At 43.1% G+C, this 11138-nt stretch overlaps 1 protein-coding gene across 3 annotated transcripts in view; it reads right to left on the bottom strand.

Moving 5' to 3' along the window:
* The window catches only part of LOC124027051 (histone deacetylase 7-like), a 98653-nt gene that overhangs the window by 15149 nt on the left and 72366 nt on the right, over window positions 1–11138 (bottom strand). For all 3 annotated transcript variants that reach the window (XM_046339613.1, XM_046339618.1, XM_046339608.1), the window contains 7 exons: window positions 10231–10351; window positions 8716–8765; window positions 7220–7327; window positions 6881–6936; window positions 5731–5818; window positions 5171–5290; window positions 924–1021 (listed from right to left, as the gene is read on the bottom strand). In XM_046339613.1, the coding sequence (XP_046195569.1) occupies window positions 924–1021; window positions 5171–5290; window positions 5731–5818; window positions 6881–6936; window positions 7220–7327; window positions 8716–8765; window positions 10231–10351 (641 nt within the window). The remainder of the gene's footprint in view (window positions 1–923; window positions 1022–5170; window positions 5291–5730; window positions 5819–6880; window positions 6937–7219; window positions 7328–8715; window positions 8766–10230; window positions 10352–11138) is intronic.

The raw sequence follows: 11138 nt of genomic DNA on the forward strand, positions 1-11138 counted from the left end.
GGTAACATCTACCTGTAATGAAAACGAAGTGACAGTTGCTAGGTAACATCTACCTGTAATGAAAACGAAGTGACAGTTGCTAGGTAACATCTACCTGTAATGAAAACGAAGTGACAGTTGCTAGGTAACATCTACCTGTAATGAAAACGAAGTGACAGTTGCTACATCTACCTATAATGAAAATGAAGTGACAGTTGTTAGGTACAGGGTTGTTAGGTACACCTGTACACGTAACGAAGATAGTCACTAGGTAACACACACCTAAACTAGGGAACACTTACTAGGTTTTCTTATTCTTCTATACAACCAGTGAATCAACACAGACCATACTGCTCTCAGTGAGTTAGCAATTAGCATAGTATGCTATGGGTAAACATTGAGCCAAGCATCTGCCTGTTGGAATCGATGGCTCGTAATGGTACAGTATGGCTTTAGCCATTAGAATCCTGAGTTTGACGAGCTTGGCCCACCCACTGTGTTTATGCACCATACGGACCTCACATACTGTTCATCGTCTGGTGGCGAGCCAACACCGCTGACAGGAACGCTCAAAGTTCATTACGCCGCAAACCGAGCAGCTATTCATTCAGGGGCTGAGGCTTGAATGAAGTGGAAAGTGCGGTGCACAGAAAAAAGACACACCTCCATTCAGTGGCATGGATCCACACCATATAATGGAGGGCATCACAAAAATCTAACTCGCACCACAATATAAACACATGATACTGTACACATATGTTATATCCCAGCTGTGCGTAGTATTTCAAGGATGAGTGAAGAGTTTTGGTAAGACTTTCTATGAATCAATTGCGCGCACACCCCATTGACTAAAATATCATCTTTGCACTTTTGTGTTTTTGTCTTAATGTGATTTCGGCTGGAGGTAAGATGAGGTAGGTTTAGGTGTATCTCTAACTCTGTACCTGAATGCTGCTAGGTATTCTGCGTCGCCCATGGGGGGGTCCAAGCCTCCCGACCACGCCACGTTGACATTGAAGCCCTCACCTGCTCCTACTCCCACCTGGACAGAGAGGAAGAGACATATTTCCCTCAGATTACACAGATCCACAAAGAATTCGAAAACAAATCCAATTTTGAAAAACTCCCATATCTACTGGGTGAAATTCCACAGTGTGCCATCACAGCAGCAAGATTTGTGACCTGTTGCCATGAGAAAAGGGCAACCAGTGAAGAACACACACCATTGTACATACAACCCATATTTAAGCTTATTTATTTTATATTGTGTCCTTTACCATTTGTACATTGTTAAAACACTGTGTATATATATATATATATATATATATATATATATATATATATATATATATATATATATATATATATATATATATATATATATATATATATATATATATATATATATATGACATTTGTAATGTCTTTATTGTTTTGAAACTTCTATAATAACTTCTATAACTTCTGTAATGTTTACTGTTAATTTTTATTGTTTATTTCACTTTATATATTCACTTTATATATTATATACCTCACTTGCTTTGGCAATGTTAACACATGTTTCCCATGCCAATAAAGCCCTTGAATTGAATTGAGAGAAAGAGAGATGGGATAGGAGAGATAGGAAAGAGAGATAGGGTCAGTTTGTTTATCTGGAGTACTTCTCCTGTCCTATTCAGGTGTCCTGTGTGAATCTAAGTGTGCGTTCTCTAATTCTCTCCTTCTCTCTTTCTTTCTCTCTCTCGGAGGACCTGAGCCCTAGGACCATGCCCCAGGACTACCTGACATGATGACTCCTTGCTGTCCCCAGTCCACCTGGCCATGCTGCTGCTCCAGTTTCAACTGGCCTGGGCCCTAGGACCATGTCCCAGGACTACCTGACATGAGGACTCCTTGCTGTCCCCAGTCCACCTGGCCATGCTCCTGCTCCAGTTTCAACTGTTCTGCCTTACTATTATTCAACCATGCTGGTCATTTATGAACATTTGAACATCTTGGCCACGTTCTGTTATAATCTCCACCCGGCACAGCCAGAAGAGGACTGGCCACCCCACATATGCTCTCTCTAATTCTCTCTTTCTTTCTTTCTTTCTCTCGGAGGACCTGAGTCCTAGGACCGTGCCCCAGGACTACCTGACATGATGGCTCCTTGCTGTCCCCAGTCCACCTGACTGTGCTGCTGCTCCAGTTTCAACTGTTCTGCCTTATTATTATTTGACCATGCTGGTCATTTATGAACATTTGAACATCTTGGTCATGTTCTGTTATAATCTCTACCCGGCACAGCCAGAAGAGGACTGGCCACCCCACATAGCCCGGTTCCTCTCTAGGTTTCTTCCTAGGTTTTGGCCTTTCTAGGGAGTTTTTCCTAGCCACCGTGCTTTTACACCTGCATTGTTTGCTGTTTGGGGTTTTAGGCTGGGTTTCTGTACAGCACTTTGAGATATCAGCTGATGTACGAAGGGCTATATAAATAAATTTGATTTGATTTGATTTGATGGGAGAGAGAGAAATAGAGATATTCATTGTTATTCATAGTTATCATGTTAACATCTTACTTCATTGAAAGTTATGCTGAGAGCTGAGAGAGGGTCGTGAGATATTTTGCGTCAAATGTTCACACACAATCAGCACCATAGTTTCAAAATGCACATTTGTGCCATTGAGGAAAAGCTGTGTCACATTTCAATGCCATAAGGGAGTGATTAGAATTTCCAAATGAAAGACGGCTGGACATTAATTCAACGCCTCCATCAACTCAACAATTTTTATTTTTGATACAATTTGTCAAATCTGCTCATAAATCACAAAACTACACCCAGAATATGTCCCGGTTTTAAACACTAAAGAGACATCTTTTCTTGAGTTGGCACTTGTCGATATTTAGTTTCTAGCTATATTTCACCAAAACTCAGCACCCAGAACCAAATGTTAACGTCTGTCACGAGAGAGTATATTTCACCAAAACTCAGCACCCAGAACCAAATGTTAACGTCTGTCACGAGAGAGTATATTTCACCAAAACTCAGCACCCAGAACCAAATGTTAACGTCTGTCACGAGAGAGTATATTTCACCAAAACTCAGCACCCAGAACCAAATGTTAACGTCTGTCACGAGAGAGTATATTTCACCAAAACTCAGCACCCAGAACCAAATGTTAACGTCTGTCACGAGAGAGTATATTTCACCAAAACTCAGCACCCAGAACCAAATGTTAACGTCTGTCACGAGAGAGTATATTTCACCAAAACTCAGCACCCAAAACCAAATGTTAACGTCTGTCACGAGAGAGTATATTTCAACAAAACTCAGCACCCAGAACCAAATGTTAACGTCTGTCACGAGAGAGTATATTTCACCAAAACTCAGCACCCAGAACCAAATGTTAACGTCTGTCACGAGAGAGTATATTTCACCAAAACTCAGCACCCAGAACCAAATGTTAACGTCTGTCACGAGAGAGTATATTTCACCAAAACTCAGCACCCAGAACCAAATGTTAACGTCTGTCACGAGAGAGTATATTTCACCAAATGCCAGGCACAACCTGATTTGACCTCACATTAATGGGGTGGGAGAATAGTTGAGCCACTGGTCTTAAGAGTATGCCTTAAAATGTCTGCCTTTCTTTTTAGTCCTGCTAGTGGCTATTTACTGTAGATAATTAGCTATTTAGTGTAGCTATTTACTGTAGCTATTTAGCTATTTACTGTAACTATTTACTGTCGCTATTTAGCTATTTACTGCAGCTATTTAGCTATTTAGCTTTTGAAAACCTCTTCAACATCACTCAATGTCATGGTGAGGAGAGAGTGAGGACTGAGTGACACCCTATTGGCAACAAACCGTGGTCATTTCCTTTGTGTGTGATGATGTGCGTTGCAGAATGTCTCTCGGTGGACTGGATGTCCACAGGGTAAATTCAAAACACATGCGCTCCACCATACACTGCCAACTAGTCACACACACACACACACACACACACACACACACACACACACACACACACACACACACACACACACACACACACACACACACACACACACACACACACACACACACACACACACACACACACACACACACACACACACACACACACACACACACACACACACACACACACACACCATTGTTCTCTTCTTCATCCCTTTTCTTAATTTTTCCTCTTTTATTTCCCTTTCTGTCTTTCCCTTCATGTTTAAAAGATGCTGGAGTGGATTAGGGATACCCTGATGTTTATGTGTAGTACCCCTGGTCACATCATGCTACCCCCTAGTGTGTTATAAGGTACATGGTGCTATGGTGACATCACCGCTACCCCCTAGTGTGTTATATTGCTACATGGTGCTGTGGTGACATCACTGCTACCCTCTAGTGTGTTATATAGGTACATGGTGCTATGGTGACATCACCGCTACCCCCTAGTGTGTTATATAGGTACATGGTGCTGTGGTGACATCACTGCTACCCCATAGTGTGTTATATAGGTACATGGTGCTATGGTGACATCACCGCTACCCCCTAGTGTGTTATATAGGTACATGGTGCTGTGGTGATATCACTGCTACCCCATAGTGTGTTATATTGGTACATGGTGCTGTGGTGACATCACCGCTACCCCCTAGTGTGTTATATAGGTACATGGTGCTGTGGTGACACCACCGCTACCCCATAGTGTGTTATATAGGTACATGGTGCTGTGGTGACATCACCGCTACCCCCTAGTGTGTTAAAAGGTACATGGTGCTGTGGTGACATCACTGTTACCCTCTAGTGTGTTATATTGGTACATGATGCTGTAGTGGAGGGACACAGAGACTTCAGAGGTTTACCACACAGCTCAGTGGAGGTCGAGGGGCCATTTAAGGCAAAGCCACATCCAAGCCAGAACAGCCTCATTTGGACCATCCCCTCATGATGAAGGTTATGTGAAAACATCCACTTTTTCATCCTCACAGTTTTGTGAGAATGGGAAAATGAAGGTGGGTGGTGTGGTATTTGGTGGGTGGTAACATATGCTGAAGGGGTTTTCAGAAGACTAGTGGGCCGACCCAATCTGTTCGGTGCTTGCTCAGACGTTTTCTTTTCCAAATGGTCACACCGATCATGTATTTGATGGACAGTTCCATCTACCAATGGGAGAGCATGATGTATACGGTGGTGGATAGTACAACCTAATATACCTCAGCTGGGTCCCCGCTACCGGGGAAGAATTTGCCGTTGTCATAGCGATGCAGGGAGATGTACAGCACGCTGGGGTCGTTGTAGAAGACCGACTGTGTACCGTTCCCATGGTGAACATCCTGAACATTGGTGAGAAAGGTCAAGGGGCAGTCAGACTCTTAATTCTGTAGTATACTAAACTAGTCTATTACTTGACCTTAATGTTTGCATAATCCCTTTTAGTGCACACTAAAATACATACAATTATTTGTCCTTATAAGTTGTGTGTGTGTGTGTGTGTGTGTGTGTGTGTGTGTGTGTGTGTGTGTGTGTGTGTGTGTGTGTGTGTGTGTGTGTGTGTGTGTGTGTGTGTGTGTGTGTGTGTGTGTGTGTGTGTGTGTGTGTGTGTGTGTGTGTGTGTGCCTAGGCCCAGACTCGTGGCAGGTCTGACTCATGTGGAAAGCAGACATCAGTGTGAATGCTGACACCAAGCTTATGGTCAATAATGGTGTTAAAGTGAGCATGTGTGTGTCTGTGTTTAGATCCCATGTGGGGACCAGTGACAGCGGCCGTCTCTCACCCAGTCCACAATGAGGATCTTGCTGACGCCGAGTTTGTGCTGGAGCTGCTTGGCTGCGATGGCCACGGAGTTGAAGAAGCAGAAACCCCTTTGGAGAGAGACACATATGGGGACATATGAATACTTATGAGAACATGTTCCCATAATGACACCATAGACACCCAATGTAAAGGCTTTTTTAAGTGAAAGGTCTCCAGGAGATAACGCCATGATAATGTGAGGCCGTTCTCACTATACACAAACTAGGTGATGTGAAGACATTAGTGCCAATGGGTCAAACATACTTTGTTTCACTGAACATGCACTCATATTTAGGCACGGTATGGCTGGACAGTACCAGAATGTAGGGTTGCAAAGTATGAATGACGGGAAATAGCGGCGCTGACAGCAGAAGCTATAAACTCGGTGAGTGTGAACTAAATTGTAGATCATATCTGCTGTCCAACTCTTCTCCTCCAGAGTCATTATCGACACATAAATAACTACTGACAGGCACTGCTGAGTACACACACTAGCACGCGTGAACTCAAACACTCACACAGACAGATGTATTTTATTTTTATTTCACCTTTATTTAACCAGGTAGGCTAGTTGAGAACAAGTTCTCATTTGCAACTGCGACCTGGCAAAGATAAAGCATAGCAGTGTGAACAGACAACACAGAATTACACATGCAAGCAAACACACGCTTATGCAAGCACACAAGCAGACAAGCACACAAGCAGACAAGCACACAAGCAGACAAGCACACAAGCAGACAAGCACACACACACACACATGTGGTAAGTGTACTAATACCTTCTATTTAAGAGTGACACACACAAACACACTCACACACACACATGCACACACTTAGAGGTGGTGCTATAGGCTGACAGCACAATGTCCTGAAAGCTGGGCATGAATTGAGCAGCGCGGGTAGAAGTAGATTGCTGTTAGCCTTGGGCAAGTAACACACACCTGAAAGGTACTTTTGATGTGTAGGGAACCCTTTGAAATTATTTTAGAGACCTCCTGTTTCTGTGTGTGTGTGTGTGTGTGTGTGTGTGTGTGTGTGTGTGTGTGTGTGTGTGTGTGTGTGTGTGTGTGTGCGAGTGTGTGTGTGTGTCTGTGTGTGTGTGTCTGTGAGTGTGTGTGGTGCAGTACTTACAAGGCGGTAGAGTGGGCTGCATGATGTCCAGGGGGCCTCACCACTGCAAAGCCATTCTGTGAGGATGGAATAGAAACTTTAACACTGACTCTGGCTTTCTCTGAATACATCTTACGATTTCACTTATATTAGTTTAATACAGGTGACATTGAAAGGTTTTGATATAGCCATATTAAATTAAAATTTAATGTGAAATTCATAAATTCAATAAACCATGAAGAGAAAGGACTATACAGTATGCTTCAATGTGTATTAATGTATGTTACGGGATTGACAATTCTGATCAGCTGTGTTACGGCTCGGACAGGACTAAGTGGGGGTTGCGATTGGCGGTCTCACTTTCAGCTCTCCCTGTGTCACCCTGAGTGCAAGCTCCGTCACGCTGCCTGCTGCCAAGCGAGACGCCGTTGATGTGTGCATCTCGTTCCAGATCGTATCATTGTCCACCTGTCAATCACGCAAAACCAAGAAGTTATGTCAGGGGATAGGATAAAAATTATAACCACAGGGAGAAACATGGGCATAATTTACAAGTTCATTGATTGAAAATGGTGTCAGACCAATGAGTAAAGAGGAAGTCACCCATTGGAATAGGGAGGTGACAGGTTGTAGGAAAGATTCCAGTATTGGATTACAAAGTCTACTGTTTATTCCAACCAAATGAAGAGTATCATGACTTATTGGGAGCCAGGGGGAAGGGTTTGGCAAGGGTAACATTTAGCCACACTAATCACCACAACATTGACTTACTGCTGGTGTAAAGGGGGTAGTAAAGTATTCCTGTTCTCAGATCCTCTCTCTCTCTCTCTCTCTCCCTTTGTTATTCCATCTTTCAAAACTCCACATTTCTGGCGGTTTGGCACAATGGAACAATGAAATCAGAGGAATTTCTTTTATCACCGCCTTGGCCATCTTGTTCCAATCAGTGTGCCTGACCAGAGGAGCCAAGAGCCGGAAATCCAGACAGATCTTAAATCCAGCGCCTTATCAACACTATACAAAGCCCCTTCCTTCTCCTCTCCTCCTCCTATTCTTCCTCATCTTCTTCCTCATCCACTCATCTCTTCTTCATCTTCTTCTGTGTCTGCAAATATTTTCTCCTTATTTGATACAAACCATCCTCTCCTCCTCCACTTTCATTTTCTCCCTGTTTCTCTCAAATCCTTCCTCCTCCTCTCATCTCCTCTTCATCTTCTTTAATGTCCGCATTTTCTCCTTCCTTATTTATTTCACCTTTTTTAACCAGGTAGGCTAGTTGAGAAAAAGTTCTCATTTACAACTGCGACCTTATCAACACCATACAAGCCTACTTCTTCCTAATCCCCCCCTTTCTCTTATTCCTCTTAAACTCATCCCTGCCTCATCCTCTTCTTTTGTGTCCATAAATTCCACCTCTCTCTCTCCCTCGTTCTCTCTCCCTCGTTCTCTCTCCCTCGTTCTCTCCCTCGTTCTCTCTCCCTCGTTCTCTCTCCCTCGTTCTCTCTCCCTCGTTCTCTCTCCCTCGTTCTCTCTCCCTCGTTCTCTCTCCCTCGTTCTCTCTCCCTCGTTCTCTCTCTCATCTCTCACCTTTTCTTTGTCTTTGATATCTATTTGGCGTTTCGACCAAGTCCCTGCCAACAACAACATCCTCCATAATTTGTAGTCCTATTAGCTTAATTGTGTAATGAGGCATAATCAAGCATGTAATGTTTGCCATTTTGTAATGTGATTAGATAAGTGGAAAGATTTCACAATTTTTGATTGTGCATTACAAGGTCTGTTGAGCTGTGTGCCTGTGTACAGTAAGTGTGTGTGTGTGTGTTGTGTATGTGTGTGTGTACTTTTGAGTAACTCACCCCAACTCCTCCACATCGTAGCATCACACACATCCTTTGAGATAAGATCCCTGCAAGAGAAAGATAAGATAACTTTAACGTGCTTTAATAACACACTTGTATGCCATCTGTAAATACGAATAACATTTTTAATTTAAGAGCTTAGTTGGTTTAGCTACGGAAAAAGATGGGAACCTTCCCGCTAGCCATGATTGGCTGAGATAATGGATGGGCTGGACAGGCCGAGAGATGAGTTCAGATTGGTCTGCCCTGTAGCATGCTTCTGTCTATAACATGAGCTGCTCACTATGTGTAGATAATCCTTCCTCTCGTGGCTTTTTTGATAGATATAATGTAGCAAAAGTGTTGCTACCGCTCTAAACAACGTTGCAGCCCTGGATTTAGCAGGCACAATCAACAAAGATCATTGGGAAAAAGTTGTGATGGACTACTTTCTGCACACGGCCAGTGTGAAACGGCGTGACTTGGCACAACGGGCCAAACAAGCTGTAGTGACAAACAAAACGGAAAAGACACAGGACGACTTAGTTAAATTGGTTCCAGTCTGCCGTGAAGCGTTCATCCATGTATACAGGTAAGAGTCTAGCTACATTTTCAGATATTATAGGTTTCACATTTAGTCAGAAAGTCGTTTTCATTGCAAGTTGAAGCTTACTGTTAGCTAGCTAGAAAATGTTAGGTTGCCGGCTCGCTAGCTAACGTTCCCATGTACGATCTGTGTAATTGGTTAGTTTTAGCTACCTGCAGATTCATTCTACAGCATTTCATGGATGGTGGCTAGCTAATGACAATCTGTTTGTACTGTAGCTATGGGATGGGATTATGGTTCATTGTTTAGATAGCTAGAGCTATCTAGCTGCATGTCTAAACAAAAAACTTGCCAGATGATTCCACGACCCATCAGGTTAGCCAGATGTGTCTGGGTGGGGTGGTTATAGTATTTCTTTCACATGACCCATCAGTTTAGACCAGTGTGTCTGGGTAAGAATAATCTAATAATTATACAATATTGTTATCTGGACACTTTATGTTTTTTATATTGCTACTATGCAAGTAACCATTTCACTGTACTTTTTACACCTTCTGTATCCTGTGCATGTGACAAATAAACTTAGATTTGATTTGATATAGTGTGTGTTTACCAGAGACGCTAATGTGAAGAACAACATGACCTGAACCTAAGTCAGATTAGGATATAGGCCCAGGACTGGATAAAGTATATTTTAAAGTTGTTCCTTATTGTAGGCTACTACTTTTACCACTTTAAGTTTTGTAGTCTTTGGTTGTTTACTGAGTCTCTACTTTTATCCAAAGTAAAAAACAAGCATTTCAAATGTTGCTACATTAGACCGAATCGAGGCGGACGGTCACAAATGCATGTGTATAGGTCCATGTATGTGATTATGAGTGTGAGTGTTTGACAATGAAGTGCATCAGAGCTGTGTTGGTTTGAGTGTGTGTACTATATGTGTCAGTGAGTGAAGATGAATGTGTGCGTGTGTGCGTGTGTCACACCAGCCAGCTTGCGGTTGTCCAGTTTGAGACGATGGAGTAGGTTGGTGCCATACAGCAGGACGTGCTTCTCGGAGTGTACAGACTGAAGCTCCTCCAGAGAGGCCTTCCTGCTACGGATACACTACAGCAGCAAACACACATTCTTCATTAAAATGTATCTTTAACACACACACATACACACATGGATGGACGCACACACACACACACACACACACACACACACACACACACACACACACACACACACACACACACACACACACACACACACACACACACACACACACACACACACACACACACACACACACACACACACACACACACACACACACACACACACACACACACACACACACCACTCAACTGACTGTGGTGCACACACACACACAAAATAACAGACACTCACACACTTGGCCGGGGTAGATGGTAGCTGCAATGTTAGCTTAACTCTATGTGACAGTAGTGATCATAGTAGACGTTAGAAATTGGCCCATCATCTTTGAACAAAGTAGCACGGTAGAGTTTACTAAGTGTCAGTTGATCTCTCGTGGACACAAATAGTATCGTAACATCTGTCAAAAGACTGTGGAATGCGACGACTATCTAACAGTTGTTCTGGTGCACAGGTTTTTCGTCACTGGTTATTTGAACAAATCACGATTTAGCGTGCGTGCGCATCTTTCTAAATTCGGAAGGGGAAGGGACATTTGGCCCATAGACTTGCCTGAGTCTTGTAGCGATAGAGGGCTGGAGCTACCGCCCTGCTTCCACTCCTCGTTTTAGTATCTTTTTTCTTCTTCATGCGATGACAAAATTAGGTCAGATTCTAGTTCTGGGTTTCCTAGATCAGGTGTCAGTAAACCATCTTAGGGACCGGCACCGGTCCACAGACCAGAAGTTGAGAA

The sequence above is a fragment of the Oncorhynchus gorbuscha genome, linkage group LG03, assembly GCF_021184085.1.
Source record: "Oncorhynchus gorbuscha isolate QuinsamMale2020 ecotype Even-year linkage group LG03, OgorEven_v1.0, whole genome shotgun sequence".
In the NCBI taxonomy this organism is placed as follows: domain Eukaryota; kingdom Metazoa; phylum Chordata; class Actinopteri; order Salmoniformes; family Salmonidae; genus Oncorhynchus; species Oncorhynchus gorbuscha.